General features: G+C 45.8%; 1 protein-coding gene across 1 annotated transcript; it reads left to right on the top strand.

The window, feature by feature from the left end:
* Positions 1–9,396: 9,396 nt before the first annotated feature.
* Positions 9,397–15,249, top strand: LOC114911890 (cadherin-1-like). The gene is made up of 10 exons (XM_029256351.1): positions 9,397–9,549; positions 9,821–9,938; positions 11,705–11,949; positions 12,503–12,643; positions 12,734–12,889; positions 13,140–13,284; positions 13,416–13,588; positions 13,703–13,849; positions 13,931–14,116; positions 14,485–15,249. Exons 1-10 carry the CDS (start codon positions 9,499–9,501, stop codon positions 14,614–14,616), a joined length of 1,494 nt encoding a protein of 497 aa, XP_029112184.1. The 5' UTR covers positions 9,397–9,498; the 3' UTR covers positions 14,617–15,249.
* The last annotated feature ends 2,196 nt before the right edge of the window (positions 15,250–17,445 follow it).

Raw genomic sequence — 17,445 nt, 5'->3', positions numbered from 1 at the left:
GGCTACTGTGCTAAAATTACGTATGAATTGACGATAGAAATTGGCGAACCCAAGGAAGCGCTGGAGCGCCTTTACCGTGGTGGGTCGAGGCCAGGAGGTCACTGCACCTACCTTCTTGGGGTCCATGGAGACTCCCTCCTGGCTCAGGACGTTGCCCAGGAAGGAGATTTGGCGTTGGTGGAATCCGCACTTCTCTGCTTTGACATACAGTCGATGTCGTAGGAGCCGCCTGAGGACCGCCCGGACCTGCTGGATATGCTGCTCTCGGGTCCTTGAGTAGATCAGTATATCGTCAAGGTAGACGATGACACAGTGATGAAGGAAATCGCCCAACACATGGTTCAGAAAGGCCTGGAAAACCGAGGGGGCGTTAGCTAGGCCAAAAGGCATGACCCTGTACTCGTAGTGACCTAGTGTAGTGGAGAAGGCCGTCTTCCATTCATCCCCCTCACGGATCCGGATAAGGTTATATGCACTGCGGAGGTCTAATTTAGTAAACCAGGTCGACCCATGAATCCCCCCAGGGCCGAGGTGATCAATGGTAAGGGGTGTGGGTATTTGATAGTTATGGTGTTCAACCCCCGGTAATCTATGCACGGCCTCAGTCCCCTGTCCTTCTTACCGATAAAGAAGAACCCTGCCGCCGCTGGTGATGTCGACGGCCGGATCATACCAGCTTCGAGGGCCTCCCTGATGTACTCCTGCATGGCCCATTGTTCCGGCAACGACAGGGGATACACCCGACCCCGAGGTGGTGTGGTACCTGGCAAGAGGTCGATAGCACAATCCCAGGACCGGTGAGGAGGCAGTTCGGCGGCGCGGACCTTGCTGAAGACCTCTCGTAGATCCCCATAATCCAGGGGTATGACCGGTGGGGGAAGGCCCTCTACCCCTTCCACCGACGTGGCCCGACAAGGAAGGGTGATGCAAGACACGTGACAGGATCCTCCCCAAGAAACCAGCTCATTGGTACTCCACCTGAAGACGGGGTCATGACGTGCCAACCAGGGGTAACTTAAAACAAGTGGGGTGTCTGGAGCTCGGATCAGAAAGAAGGTGAGTTTCTCGTGGTGACAAGCTCCTGTTTCGAGCTGGAGAGGTGCAGTCCGGGTATCAACCACCCCAGTTCCCAAGGGCTGACCATCCAGGGCTCTCACGCTCAGGGTGACTTCACAGGTCTTAAGGGGAACATGGTGTGCCTTGGCAAAGCCCACATGAGGGCACTTGCCTGCACCCGGTTTGCCCCCCAGGAAATACTCACTGGCAACCGCAACTGTCCCCGGTGCTCCCCTGGCCTCGTCTTCGTGTCTGTGGAGGTCCCTTGAGGTGGTCGCACTGGGCATGCGGCACGGAGATGCTCCTGGGAACCGCAATAGAGACACAGACTCCCCACCAGGCGCCGTCTCCTTTCTTCTCTCCTGAGCCGGTCCTCCGCTGGGCCGACACCCCGGGGTTGTCGACTCCTGCCGAGGTTGTCAATGGCGATGGCTGTCTCCACAAACCGGTCGAAGTCCCCCTCCTCACCTCTGTATGTGAGCTCTTCCTGGATCCGAGTGTTCAGCCCGTTGTAGAAACAGGTGAGGAGGGCAGGAGAGTTCCATCTGCTCTTGGCAGCGAGGGGTCTGAATTCAAGAGCATACTCAGCCATGCTTCGAGTTCCCTGGGTGAGACGCATGAGACAATTGCCCGCTGCACGCCCCGCGTGCGGGTGGTTAAAAACCGCTTCGAATTTCTCGCGAAACGTGGCATAGGTTGTTCTTAGGCGAGTGCGCCACCCTGCGGCTGCCCACGCCCGGGCGGGACCGGTCAACAAGGACAGGACGAAAGCGATCTTAGCTGCGTCCGTCTGATACATACGGGGAGAACACGCAAAGACCAACTCGCACTGCATCAGAAAGTCCTGACATTGATCGGGCGAACCGTCATACCTCTCCGGGGTCGCGATCCTTGCGACCGTATCGGATGCTTCGGGCGGTGCGGGCGGGGCAGGCTGAACAGGAATAGCAGGTGCCGACTGGGAGGTGGGTTTGAGAATCCCTCTGGCCAGGAGAACCTGGATCAATCCTTCGATTGTATCTTGTAGGTGCTGCAGTGCCTGGTCTTGCACTTCCAAAATGTCGCCTTGCTTGGCGAGCACTGTACGCAGTTGCGCATACCCCGCTGAGTCCTGGTAAGAGGCAGAACCTTCTGTCATGGTTGCGCTTCGCGAGGACGAACTCAAGTGCAGAGTTCGTAAGCAGATGATTAATAAAGCCAAATCGGAATCCAAAAGCAAAGTCGAAGGACAGGCGTGGGTCAGGCGATCAGCAAACGTAGTACAAAGGGCTAGGCAAAGAACGTGGTCGGGAATAAACAGACAAAGGGTCGAGGTCGGAATAAGTTCTCGGAAACACGGTTCGCAGGGAAGCAAGGAGGCAAAACAAGGTTCCGCGTCTGGGCTTCCTCGGCTTCCCTCTTTATTGCCGCTCCTATCAGGAAGCGGCAGGTGTCGCCGATGTGCTGGCTGCGGGGGACGTGACATTTTGACAGTGTGAACACAGTGGTCTAATGGTGTATCCAGAACGCCCTTATTTTAAATCCCATCAAAACAAAGGAAATACTTCTTGGATCCACACAGTTCACACCAGTCCCAGTCACCATTCACAACAAACCTATAAAGCAGTCCTCAACTTTCAGATATCTGGGAGTGTATGTGGATAATGCCCTATCTTGGTCATATCATGTGGATTACATCTGTAATAAGGTCCAACAGAGAATCTACTTTCTGAGGAGACTCAGAGGTTTTGGTGTCAGCAAGGAGATTCTTTATTTATTCTTTTGTTCCACAATTCGCAGCATTCTGTTATACAGAAGCCCTGTTTGGCTCTGTGGCCTCTCAGTTCAGCTGAAAAGCAGAATTTTAAGACTGCTGAACATTTGCTCAAAGATGGTGGGTCATTCTTTGGTAAATTCTTTCCTCGACAGTTGCACCAAGCATACCCTCAAATTGGCGGAGAAGATCAGTTCAGACCATTCTCATGTTCTACATGAGGAGTTTCAGCTTCTGCCCTCTGGGAGGCGTTTTAGTGTGCCAGACTGTAAGAGGAATAAGTACAAACATTCTTTTATTCCTCATTCCATCACATTACTGAATCAACAAAGCAGGTCAAGGAGGTAACCCCCCCCCCTACCCTACGCACGCATATTTGCACATACACAATACACACAAACACACACACATACATACAAGCAGATACACCCCATTAATTGTTTGGATTTTGATTGATGTACCTGCACTAAATGCAAATGCATATTTATTCATGTTGTTTCTGTGGATTTGTATTTATGTAATGGCTTTTTATTGTTTTGTGTGATGTCTGAGGTAAATTGATTGCTGAACTGGTGAAGCAAGACAAATTTCTGTGCAAACAGACAATAAAGTCTTATCTTATCTTATCTTATCTTAATATGGTGTGCCTCAGGACTGTGTGTTGGGTCCATTATTGTTCTCATTCGATATGTTACCATTGAGTGACTGTCACGTCCACGCCCACAACACAAGCGACAACACCTGACTCTGCGCTAGTTCCTGATTAATCGCTCACCCTATAAAGACCCCCTTCAGTTCCTGTACCATTGCGGAATCTCATTTGGGACAACCGCCCTTCCTCGTGTTACTTCGTGCACACACTTGCTCTATTCTCTGTTCACGATCTCCGGATTTTTTTGATTCCTTGCTTTGTTTTACCACGTCCATGGATCCTCGTTCCTGTCCTGTTAGCCAATCGACCGACGCTTCGTCTGTCCCTGGTTTTGAGAACTTGCCTCTTCTTCCTTCAACTTCAGACGAACAACGCTGCACTTGGGTTCAGCCATCCCAGCTCCCTGTGTTCCGTGTGACAGAAGATTCTGCCCTCAAACACATGAACCCAGCAGCGGCACAGCGCCTGCAACAGGAGTTGGACGCACTCCTACACATCCTAAAGCCGGAAGTAAAACCTGAGTCCAAAAAGTCCAAAACCTTCTTGTAGTTCCAGATATTGCCACCAGATGTCACGCTCCATCAGTGAAATTTCCAGCCGCCTCCTACGCCGATGAACAGGACCTGGATCGGTGCATACAACAGGCGATCACCCTGGATCATCTGGCCTGTGAGCGCAAACCACAGCTTCCACCAATCACCAGAGATAACCCTGCGCACTTAAGGGCTGGAAGTGGACATCTGACTCCTGTAGAAAGGCAGCGACGCTTTCGAGAGGGCCTGTGCTTTTACTGTGGAGGAGTGGGGCATTACTGGTCCACCTATCCAAAGCACTCTGTTGCAACGGGATCTCAAGCTAGACAACCCCAGATGAGTAGACCTCTCCAGTCAGTCCCTCAACTCACAGTCCCTATTGTGCTAACATGGGAGTCATGTCGGGTTGTTGCACACGCAGTCGTAGACTCAGGAGCGGCTGGCTGTTTTATGGATGCCGCTTTTGCAGAGGCCCATGGCCTTCCCACACTGAACTGTGAGGTCACGTTACGGGTGAAAGCGCTAGATGGTCAACCACTAGGGACCAGGAGAGTAGACACAAAAACGGTGGAGATTGGTCTCCAGACAGGGGCTTGTCATATGGAGACCATCTCCTTTTTTATTATTCAGGCTCCTGACATCCCGGTGATTCTGGGTTACATCTGGCTCTCCAAGCACGACCCGGTGTTTTCTTGGAGTTCTGGGGAACTGGTATCGTGGGGAAAGCAGCGCTCTTCCTCTTGTCTTTTGATGCCTTGCCAAGCTACGTCTATCGAGATCCCTGACTCTTCACGGCTTCTGACGGTACCACAGCCTTATGCTGACCTCGCTGAGGTATTTAGCAAGGCTCGGACATCTGCCCTGCCTTCACACAGTCCATGGTACTGTGCCATCGACCTTCTGCCCGGAACGACTCCTCCCAGGGCTCGGGTCTATCCGCTGTCCTTACCCGAGCAGAAGGCCATGGAGACATATATAACCGAGGCCCTAGACTGCGGCATTATCAGGCCATCCACTTCTCCTGCCTCCGCTGGGTTTTTCTTTGTGGACCCAAATAAGGTCCAGGCAGTGCTGGATTGGCCTCGGCCAATCACAGTAAAGGCTCTTCAACAGTTCATGGGGTTTGCTAACTTTTCATTCTGGTTCATTCGTGGGTTTAGTAGTATTGCGGCACCTCTCACTGCATTACTCAAGGGCAAACAGTCCCATCTCTCCTGGTCCAAAGAGGCCAGCATGTCCTTCCAAGACCTTATGCACCAGTTTACCACCACCCCGATACTGAAACATCCAGATCTAACACTGCCGTTTGTTGTGGAGGTAGACGCCTCAACCGTGGGGGTTGGAGCAGTGCTTTCCCAGAGGCAGGAAACCCCAGCCAAGCTCTTCCCATGTGTTTACTTTTCCCGTAAACTGTCACCTACAGAGCGAAATTATGACATTGGTAACAGGCAGCTGTGGGGGGTGCAGTGGCGCAGTGGGTTGGACCACAGTCCTGCTCTCCGGTGGGTCTGGGGTTCAAGTCCCGCTTGGGGTGCCTTGCGATGGACTGGCATCCCATCCTGGGTGTGTCCCCTCCCCCTCCGGCTTTATGCCCTGTGTTACTGGGTAGGCTCTGGTTCCCTGCGACCCCGTATGGGACAAGCGGTTCTGAAAATGTGTGTGTGTGTAATAGGCAACTGTTGGCCATTAAACTGGCCTTAGAAGAGTGGAGACACTGGTTGGAGGGGGCTACTCATCTGTTCTTGGTTCTCACAGACCATAGGAATCTGGAGTACCTTAAGGTTGCCCGTAGGCTTAACCCTCGTCAAGCCCGGTGGGCTCTCTTCTTTAATAGGTTCCAGTTTACCGTCTCCTACCGCCCAGGGTCCAAGAACACCAAAGCGGACGCCTTGTCTCACCTCTATGACAAGGATCCGACTCCTGACTCGCCAGAACTCATCCTGCCCAGCACCTGCTTCGTGGCTCCCATTCATTGGCAATTCACACAGGAGGAACCCAACCTGATCAATACCCCTGAAGGCAAAGAGTCTGTTCCTCCCAAGATGCGTTCCCAGCTACTCTACTGGGCTCATGACACTCCAGCCGCAGGTCACCTGGGAGGCTCGACGGACTGGGGCCCTCCTTGAGAAGACGTATTGGTGGTCCTCTCTACGGGAAGATGTACATGAATTTGTGGAGGCCAATGAAGTATGTGCCCAGTCCAGGACTCCGAACCATCCGGGTACCATCCACAAGCCAACGTACAAGTGGAGTGGTTGAACCAGGACCTCGGCCAGTTTCTGAGGAGCTACTGTGGGAAGGAACAAGACCAGTGGTCACGTTTCCTGCCATGGGCTGAATATACCCATAATTCCTTGTCTCACTCCTCTACAGTCCTGTCGCCTTTCCAGTGCGTCCTTGGTTATCAGCCTCCCTTGTTCCCTTGGCAACTTGCATCCTCAGAGGTTCCTGGTACCTGCAAAGCGAGGCTGCCTGGCGGGCAGTGAAGGACCACCTCCAAGAACGCATCCGCCAGTATAAAGAACAGGCGGACCGACACCGCCGCATCTTATCCTTCCAGCCAGGGCAACGGGTATGGTTATCCACGAGGGACATCCACCTTCGATTGCCCTCCAAGAAGCTCAGCCCCCGGTTCATTGGTCCCTATAAAATCCTGCGGAAAATCACCTCAGTCACATACCGGTTACAGTTACCCCCACACTTGCGCATCAATCCCACGTTTCATGTTTCTCTTCTCAAGCCCTACAGTACTTCCATTCTCTGGGTCACCCAAGGTGAACCTACTCCTCCCCTACCAGACGTGGAAGAGGAGGACACCTACACTGTTCGCACCCTCCTTGATTCCCAATGCAGACGTGGAGGGCTGTACTATCTGGTGGACTGGGAGGGGTACGGCCCCGAAAAACATAGCTGGGTGCCAGCCCGTGACATCCTGGACCCATTGCTCATTGCCGACTTCCATCAAGCACATCCAAATAAATCGACGCCTTGTCCTCGGGGTCGCCCTCCTTCCAGGCACTGTAAGGCAGCTGGAGCCGCTCGTGGGGAGGGGGGTACTGTCACGTCCATGCCCACAACACAAGCGACAACACCTGACTCTGCGCTAGCTCCCGAGTAATCACTCACCCTATAAAGACCCTCTTCAGCTCCCATACTGTTGTGGAATCTTGCTTGGGACAACCGCCCTTCCTCGCGTTACTTCGCACAGACACTTACTCTATTCTCTGTTCACAAGCTCCGGTTTTTGACTCCTTGCTTCGTTTCCCGACCACGTCCATGGATCCTCGTTCCTGTCCTGTTCGCTGATCGACCGACCCTTCACCTGTCCCTGGTTTTGAGAACTTACCTCTTCCCTCAACTTCAGACGAACAACGTTGCATTTGGGTTCAGCCGTCCCGGCTCCCTGTGTTCCACGTGACAGTGAAATTATTCGCAAACACAAGTTTCCACTGGTGACACACAGGTATGTTTCATTCAAGTCTGAAGACCTACTGTATCATATGTGGTGTCTTCAGACAGTTCTACCAATACAAAATTATGGATGAGTAAAAATTTTTTTCATTGAATGTATGGATGAGTGACCCATTGTAAGTAGTGTATCTAGCAGTGTAAGTCACCTTGGTGAATAAGGAGTGTGGGCTGTTAACACTACATAATATCCATTCTAAGTTGCTTTGGAGAAAAGCATCTGCTAAGTGAATAAATGTAAATGAATGCCAATAAAACATAGGTACCTATGATGGGTGATGATGCCGAAACTCTTGACACAATCACACCAATCTTTACCTCTAATGGTATAAGTCACAAGCATACAGATTGTGTAAGTTTCCACTGATGACACACAGGTATATGTTTCATTTAAGTCTGATGACCTATGAAATGTGGTGTCTTCAGCAATTAGTTCTATCAATACAAATTTTTTTTTGCAAAACCTTTTAGCTTTATTGTTTTGTTGGATGGAAAGCTATCATTTGTTTAGCATGTCATTACATTGACTAAGTCATGCTTCCTTGACAAACATACCTAAATTAAGATGATTTCTATGTAGGCAAGATGCTGAGAAACTGGTTCATCCTTTTGTTTCAAGTAGACTAGACTATTCCAATGCTTTATTATCGAGTTGTCCATACCTGACTGTATCCAGGTTACAGTTGGTACAAAATGCTGCTGCAAGAATTGTTACTAGAACTAGGAAGCACAACCATATAACACCAGTAGTGAAATCGGTGCACTGGCTTCCAGTTACGCTTAAAATTGATTAGAAAATTCTACTTCTGACCTTTAAGGCAGTACATGGTATTGCTCCATCTTACCTTAATGAGATTACACACACACACACACACACACACACACACACACACACACACACACTTTCTGAACCGCTTCTCCCAAACAGGGTCGTGGGGAACCGGAGCCTAACCCGGCAACTGATGGCGTAAGGCTGGAGGGAGAGGGGACACACCCAGGACAGGACACCAGTCTGTCGCAAGGCACCCCAAGCGGGACTCGAACCCCAGACCCACTGGAGAGCAGGACCCGGTCCAACCCACTGCGTCACCGCACCCCCTCTTAATGAGATTATTGATTCTTATATTTCAAGACAAGTTTTCATTCATTGGATGCAGGTTACCTTTAAGTACCTGTGATCAATAAGACCTCAATAGGAGGGCACACTTTTAGCTATAGAGCACCTAAACTGTGGAGTAGTCTACCAGTTACTGTCAGAAATGCCCCATCTGTCTCAGTCTTTAAATCCAGACTAAAGATTTACATTTTCACTTGGGCATATCACTAAGCAGTGTACTTACAGTTGGATGTGCTTCTTTTTCCTTCTGTATGAACCTATTTAATCTCTTTAAGTCATCATTTATTAATTTATTTCTGGTTGAGCATTGTTTCCCTGTGATAAGACCTGAGGAGGCCGGCCGCCCGTCATACCAGCACCAGTGCCGTCAAACCAGTGACTGAAGCTGATGACCGCCTGCCATGGTGGACGAGACGTACAGCTTGTGAACTGGGACATGAAGTTAACACTGAGTTACAATGTTATTATTAGTTGTTAATTGACTTAAAAGCCTTTTTTAAATTTAGAATGCCCAGGAAGGGTAGGGGCGGCAGCCACTGACAGCTGGAAGTTTTTCCTCTTCCTTGACTTTCACTTGGAAGTTTTTTGTTTCCTTTCTCAGTGGCCAGTAGGAATACTTAAAGCTTTAATAACTGCATGGATAATGTATTACTCTAGTATATTGTCAACTGTCTTAATGGTTTCTTTGTCTTATGCCTTTGTTTAGTGCTGTGTCACTGTGTTAGGAGAGTGCTCTATAAAAATAGATAGATTTGTTTGTATGTGTCTGTCTTTGATAAGGCCTGCTGGGAAGGGGTGGAGTAATAGGATCCTCTAAACGTTTTATATGGGACCTGCTAAATAGTAGGCTCACCAAACCTGAGAACAGTTTAACTGTTCCTGAGCATCTTGAAATTAGAAAATAAAGAATTTGTTTTCAATGGGTAGTTTCAGGATTCTAGGACTTTCAATAATTGTTTTCGGGGCTATGGTAAGGTCTGAATTTTATTTTATTTTACTGCTGGCACAATAGAGATAAATTATATAATTTATTTGCACATAACAATTTTGTTCATCTGGGTGTTTTTTAATCACAATTTTTGATGATCTTTGGATTAAACCAAAGTTTAATGTTTAATGTGTGATACTAGTGCAGTGGGGAACTTGAGCATGTTAAGTACTGAAATGACTTTTATTAAAAACTTGCTCATATTTTTTTATTTGTTAATGCAGCAAAATTTATTTTAATGATTTTTTTCAAGGTATCCAGTTTTGGTTGCTGTGAGGAGGACCCACAATGCCAGCCAGGCTTCTCCTCAGAAATCTACATTTTCAAAGTAGACAGGACTCATCTGCACAGGGGCAGGAGAGTTGGAAGAGGTAACGTCTAATATTTGAATGTTTAGCTTCATTTTCTGTATTTTATTCTTGTAATAAATATGTATAATTGTTGTTTAGTCATTTAGCTGATGCAGTACTTACTGTATTGAGCTACTTGTAATGATTTACCCATTTATACAGCTACATCATTTTTGCTGTATCAGGTCAGAGTAACCACCATGATCATGGGTACTACAGCAAGAGTGGGATTCAAGTTTATCTTTTTCAAAAGCAAAGTCACAACTCTATCTAGAGTACCTGCTGCCCATTGGGAATTTAAATAGTATTTTTAAGCTGAATGTCAAAAACAAAAGTCAAAATAGGCATATGATCAAAAAACTCACAAAGAGGATCCAGGAAACTGAGTCCAAAGTCAACCAGTTTAACAGGCTGTTTGGACATGTTAACTATTAACTGATAAAAACAGATCAATTAACAGCTGAAGATGGCAGTGCACAAGTTTAGTGTTTTTGCAGCTTTTATCTCAAGGGTCTCCAGCATTTTTTTGCCAAGGGCCTCAATAATTATTATAAACTGGCTGCTTATGGAAAAATCATGGTAAGTGACAAAGCAATTTAAAATGTCTACACACACACTTTCTGAACCGCTCATCCCATACGGGGTCACGGGGAATCGGAGCCTAACCCAGCAATACAGGACATAAGGCTGGAGGGGGAGCTGACACACCCAGGACGGGACTCCAGTCCGTCGCAAGGCACCCCAAGGGGGACTCGAACCCCAGACCCACCAGAGAGCAGGACCTGGTCCAACCCACTGTGCCACCGTGCCCCCTCTAAAATGTTTACAGTAAATTTAATATTTGTTAGTAGTTTTATTGTAGATTTGAGCAGCATCACTTGCATTATTTGATTTAAAAACATAATTTGGCTGCTGGTAAATCCATATTTTCTAACAACAGCAATGACAACAACAACAAACACAATAATAATAACAACAAGAACTTTTCTTAATGTCCTGAACAATAGTGGTTAACTGCTGAATGCAGCAAGCCAGTCTGTCACAATAAGTTAAATTTTAGCAAATGGCATTTTTTAACAGGACATATTATATCAGCAACTCTTTCAAAACATTATTTAACAAATTCATCATTCGTTTCTATTTCGTGTGAATAATTTCAGCCTCTGCACATCTTGCTGTGACCAGTGATTCTGATTGGGAGGACATGTTCCTAAAAACCCATTTTTGGCCCACAAGTTTACTTTTTCCTTTGGAGATCTGGTACTGACAAAATTGGGCTTAAATTTGCCCAAAATAGGTACATGATCTGATTCCATGATGTCATAAAATGTCATGCGTGTTAGCAGTGATAAAATAATATCTGAGATGCAACAGATCACGTCACTCAAATTCCAATGGGGACAGCAGGTTCACCGTCTCTTCTCTGCTGCTTGGTCACCTGCCATTGACAGCCAAAGCACACTGTGTGTCTCACTATAACTGTATTGTCATATGATTCAATAGAATTCATAGCACTTACAGTAGATGTAGCATCAGTGAATAATTTACAAATAATCTTTCAGGCCAGGTTATGTGAAATGACAGGTCGCACCTTGGACACTGCTGTTTTACGTTAAGAAAATCAAACTAAATGATTGACCTTACAGTGGACGTTTTATTCTTGTTTTCTTCTGTAAAAATCTTCACAGGAACTGTTTCTAATAACAGGTCATGAGAGATCTGGAGCAAAGATGCTCTTTGTTTTATGCTTCAGGTGATCTTGGCTGTTCTTCCCTTTCTTCCTGCAGTTATTTTTGATGACTGTAGTGGACGCCAGAGAGTTCTGTTTAATTCAGAGGATTCCCGTTTTAAGGTGGACACTGATGGGACAGTGTCGCTGAAGAGGCCTGTAAACCTCTATGATGGACACAAAAGCTTTTCTGTTCATGCCTGGGACTCTAAGGGCAGGAAAATCACAACCACAGTTTGGGTGCAGTATGAACCGTGGACCAGTCAGCAGGAGCATGAGGTAGACAGTGGACCATTTGGACAGGTAGGATCTGTTCAACTCCCCTACGGACAGTCCCAAGCCTGGCTGAGAAAGGGGGAGGGTTGTGCATGGGGCTAGCTACCGAACACCGTAAAAACCTTGTCAGCTACAAAAATGCCAGCAAGGAAACTTCATGATATCTCAGCTCTTAGGGATGCCTGGAGAACCCCTGTTGGTGGCCGATGCCCCAGGAGGGATGGAACGCATAAGAAGAAGAAGGATCTGTTAGCATGTTAAAGGATGATGGTGTCTGTTACTAGTTAACTGAAAAATTTTAAAAAACAAAAACTTTCTCTATTGTTCACATGAGGATATGTGGTGGTGCAGCAGGTTTGGCCAGGTCTAGCTCTCTGGGGTCTGCGGTTTGAGTCCTGCTTGGGGTGCGTTTTGACAGACTAGTGTCCCATCCCCTCCTCCTCCAGCCGTGTGTGTGTTGGGAAAACTGACTGGAATCCTTGAAAACATCCAGTCTGTAGCAACTGAGTGATCCCAGTGTTCCAGTGAATTGTTTGACCTTGTAGTATCTGTGACTGAAAAATGTCCTTCGTTTTGACAGCCTGTTTCCACTGAACCTGTTCCAGTGCTGGAATTTCCACAGTCCTCAAATGGGCTAAAAAGGAGGAAAAGGGACTGGATCATTCCACCCATCAACTTTCCAGAGAATGACAAGGGTCCCTATCCAAAAGAAGTGGTGAAGGTGTGTATGCACTTGTCTGCTACAGTATGTTTTTTGTGTTTCTCTGTGTATTATGTTCAGTAATAAAGTGATTGTCTGGCTTTACTTCAGATTCGTACCAGCAATGACAAAGAGGCAAGAATACACTACAGCATTACTGGTCCTGGAGCAGATGAGCCCCCTAAAGGACTGTTTTTTATGAACAAGTACTCTGGTCAGATCTTTGTGACCCAGCCTTTGGACAGAGAGAAACAAGCACACTATGCTGTAAGTGTTTTCTTCATGTGCATTAATTTCTTTAAATCATTTATGGGACAGCTGGTAGCATAGTAGTCAGAGCTGCTGTCTTTGCAGCCAAAGGTTGCAGGTTTAATTCCTGCTTCCAGCTATAGTACCCTTGAGCAAGGTCCTTACCCTAAATTGCTCTGGTAATAATTACCCAGCTGTATAAATGGGGTAAATAAATGTTAGCTGCTGTGGGGAAAAGCATCAGCTAAATAAATTGTTCTTCCTCCAGCTCTTTGCTCATGCTTCTGCTTCAGGAGGGACTCCAGTTGAGGCTCCAATGGAAATCATAATTAATGTCATAGATATGAATGACAATAAGCCTGTGTTTACTGAAGATACATATGAAGGCAGTGTTCCCGAGGCAACGCAAGTAGGTAAGACTGTTCCATTTTGATTTAACGTTTTATGAACCACTAATGTTTACAAGCGGATTTAACATCTTGCACTTATTAAATGCTCCATTTTGCAGCATGTATTGAGCTTTTGCCCCCCCTTTGTTTTATAGGATATGACATCTTAATTGTCACGGCAACTGATGCAGATGATCCCAATACAGAAAATGGTGAAATTGCTTACAGTATTTTAAGCCAAGAGCCAAAGGAGCCAAATGGCAACATGTTTGCTATCAATCCTAATAGTGGACAGATTAGGTTGAACTCCCCTGGACTCGACAAAGAGGTATGTTGTGGTTACTCTTCCTCCCCTCCTTGATTGTCCATGAGTGAAATGTCTCACATTCTGTATTCCCATTCATTTTGCTTTGTGTCCCTCCCCCCCCCCCCCCTTCTCCAGCAATATCCACAATACATACTGACTGTTCAGGCTGCTGATCAGGCAGGCAAGGGTTTCCCAACAACCTGCACAGTGATAATCAAAGTAACGGACAGTAATGACAGACATCAAATTAACAACAGTGCTCCTAAGTTTCCACGGCATATGGTAAGTCTATTGTAACCTTGATTATGTTTCTTTTATTAAATCAATCAGTCAAAAGTACTAATGAAGCATTTCTGTTGACAGTACTCAGCATCTGTTCCTGAGAACAAGAAGGGTGCAGAAGTGCTGAGGTTGTTTGTGTACGACAGCGACGAGCCACTGACTCCTGGCTGGTTTACGAAATTCCACATTGTCCAAGGGAACGATGACGGCTTATTCAACATCACGAATGGACCTTGTCACATGGAGGGTGTTATTACCACAGTCAAGGTAAAATGGTCAAGTAGGGAGTGATACCACAGCAGTTACAGCCATTGTCTAACAGTGTGATGATTCCAGGTTTACACACCACTCCTGCTGTAGTAGTCATACCCTGAACTGCTTCAGTAAAATGCCCTGTTATATAAATGGGCATTGGCGTCAGCAAAATAATGATTGTGTTTGAATGTAACGGAAAAATATTCTTACAAAACTGGAGCGAAATACTTCCTCAAAAACATATACTGACCACAGTTAAAGCGTTTTATCAGTGTTTTTAGAAGACATTTAGGGAATTGTTACCAGTGGTCTGGAGAAAGAAGTGTCAATTAGAGAAAGATGTGTTTGGTTGTAGAGCCTATGTTTTGTTCCCCATCCAGGCCCTTGACTTTGAGAAGAAACATCAGCATACTTTGCTGGTTGCTGTGGAGAACATGATTCCATTTCGTCCTCAAATGCCAACAGCCTCCGCTACGGTCATTGTGAATGTGGAGGATGTGAACGAGGCATGAATATAGGCCTCTGTATCGCCCATCAGAAAGGGGCTCATAGGCACATCTCCATAATGTTTCTTTAAAGATAATAAGAGGTATTTCCAGTGTCCCAATATAAATGCATAATTTTTTTGTTCTTGTCATTCAGTAAGTTTGATAATTACCTTTGTTAATCAGTTGGTGCACCTGCTGCTACGGAGATGGGACAAACTGAGCCCCCAAAACACAGAGTGTAAGTCCAAGTTCTAAAAAAAAAGTGTAAATGTGTGGATTCATTGATCCACACCACAGCAATATTACAGTGGTGATAACTTTAATGCTGTCAGTATTATTTTGCCAGTGGCAATTGTCATGAAACTGAACGTATTAAATTTTTGCCAAACTGAAAAAAATTTACCTCTGAGAGCACAAATCCAGCCCTTTGTGTTGCCCTGGTACTTTCCATGTATAGTTCCTCTTCTTCCCTCCCTCATGCGGTTCAACTGTTTATAGCATTTCTCTTAATGTTTTATTATTCAGTGCTGTCTGAGCGGGCGTCCTTGCATCCCAAAGGTTTTTCACAGTAAAGCACATCGTATTATTTGTAAGAGGGGTGTGGTGGTGCAGTGGCACAGTGGGTTGGACCACAGTCTTGCTTTCTGGCAGGTCTGGGGTTTGAGTCCTGCTTGGGGTGCCTTGTGATGGACTGGTGTCCCATCCTGGGTGTGTCCCCTCCCCCTCCAGCCTTATGCCCTGTGTTGCTGGGTTAGGCTCTGGCTCCCTGGGACAAGCAGTTCAGAAAGTGTGTGTGTGTGTGTTATTTGTGAATGATTAAACCAACAGTGGTTAGCGTAGGTCAGTGTTGCTGCTTTGCACTCAAAGAACCCAGGTTCAAATCCTTCTGCTGTAGCATCCTTGATCAAGGTACTTCTCTTAAAAGTTTCTCTAGCAAAAATTACCCAAATGTAAATCCTTTTATTTGTGAATACACCAAGAGTCTTGGTATCAGTAATTATAATGATTTCACATTGAGTGTAAACGCCCTGCGATTGTCTGTCGTCCAACTAAAGATGTATCCTGTTCTCCCTGTGGTTTTGCTTTGGATCAAAACTGCATTTTAATTTTATTACAGTTACTGAAAATGGTTTGATGGACTGTCCAGGCCCTACAAAAGGGGGCCAACAAGACCCCCCCTTAAAATATTTTTCACCCCTCTTTCCAAACAACAAGGGGGCCCGCAATGTGACATGGCCTTGGCTTCTTCTGAGCTCTCGGAGGACCTTCAGACTGGCTATTCACAGCAATTAGCATTTTTCTTTATATAAAACTCATGATTATTGCTTTTTCAAAGCATTTATCCTGGTGTCTGTATTCTGAGGTCTCCATATGAGAGGTATATTACTATCTGTGAAAAGAGCTTAATATCAGTTAGGCTAAGAATTAGACTGTAAAATGCTCCAAACTGGGGTTACAAATGCAGTATAAGATCCATACTTTGGATGGAATGTAATGAACAGGCATCTTGGCCATGTAACACCTACCATATACCTCATATTTCTGCAACACCTTTCATACTGGCTTTTCCTGACAACTCAAATAATTGAATGAATGGGGTCTTACTGTGGAATTCTAGTAAATATCAAGAAGCAGAAAGACTGATGTATTGTATTTTACTGTAATGTGCAAAAAGAGGGAGGGATTCAAACGCAAAGTGTAAATAAATGTGCACAGTGCAGATTAACAAATGAAGTGGACAAATAATACAATAAACATGGGACAAAGAGATGCACACAGTCTTACATAAGTGGAACAGGTGTACAAGACCGGAGCAGGTACACAAAGGTGTGACGGAGACAGGCCTGGAACAAAGGACCTGGACAGGGACACGGAGGACTGGTGCAGACAGAGCAGGAGCAGAAATGCACAGAGAACAAGACTTTCAGGAAATAGATACATAAATAAAGATCTTTTGCTAAATGCAGGTAATGTAATGTTGATTAATAATCTGCAACCTGATAGTCCTCCTTCACCCCTTCTATAGGACTGGTCAGTGATTTAGAATCAGGTGGAGCTGGAGCAGTACATCTCATGATTATTTGAATCTTTCTGGCTTGTAACAACAACATTATATGACAACTGCCCAACAATAAAGCAGCAGACACTGATGGTTTTAATAAAAAGTTCAGTACTTTACTTTGCCCTTTAATTCTTTGTATGATGCTCAGCAGCTCAATGCAGATTATATAAAGCCAGCATAGCCTTGATCACCAACCCAGGATGGGACCTGACTCAGCTTTCCTCATATCGTCCCGTCTCTCCTATCCCTTCTGAAACAAAAAAACTGTCGGCAAAAATTTTTATAGGTGCACTGATGAGGCCGGGTGGAGCAGGAGTGGCATCCCTCGTAATCATTTGAATTGTTCTTCTGGGTCATGACAGCTAGGAAAGTAATTTCTGATATTTTAACCTTTTTTGTAGAAAGATTGTTTTTAACACGATTGTAACCTTTAAAATGTTTCTACTGATCATATTTGTTTTGTGCTGTTTGCTCCAGGCCAAGACCTTGAACCTTTGGAGTCATCAGCTGAAGGGTCCCCAGTGAAGGGTATGTCAGTGGACACAACCTGAATTAACCTAAACATTTGCAAAACTTGCAAAACAAGTTTTTTACCCCTCTGGGTTGGTTATTTTAGAAAATCTCAAATATTTCCAGTAGATGGCATGTTAATTATCTTTTGTCCTAATATTTACATACTTCCTCACAAGCTGTAGTAAGTTTTGTTTACACAGTTTGAAATACTTTCAAGATTTCTTTAATAGAATATTTACACAATTAATTAATACAACAACCAAAAGAGACAAATCATT

This window comes from Scleropages formosus, chromosome 11 (genome assembly GCF_900964775.1).
Source record: "Scleropages formosus chromosome 11, fSclFor1.1, whole genome shotgun sequence".
In the NCBI taxonomy this organism is placed as follows: domain Eukaryota; kingdom Metazoa; phylum Chordata; class Actinopteri; order Osteoglossiformes; family Osteoglossidae; genus Scleropages; species Scleropages formosus.
Note: the sequence above shows the minus strand (reverse complement) of the source record. Positions and strands in the feature narration are given on the sequence as shown.

Bases quoted from the DNA above. Each gene is read 5' to 3' on its own strand.
- LOC114911890 (XM_029256351.1), top strand. From the start codon at position 9,499: ATGGGTAGTTTCAGGATTCTAGGACTTTCAATAATTGTTTTCGGGGCT. The intron at 9,550-9,820 runs GTAAGGTCTGAA...ATTTTTTTCAAG, and splicing joins TAATTGTTTTCGGGGCTATG to GTATCCAGTTTTGGTTGCTG. The intron at 11,950-12,502 runs GTAGGATCTGTT...TCGTTTTGACAG, and splicing joins ACAGTGGACCATTTGGACAG to CCTGTTTCCACTGAACCTGT.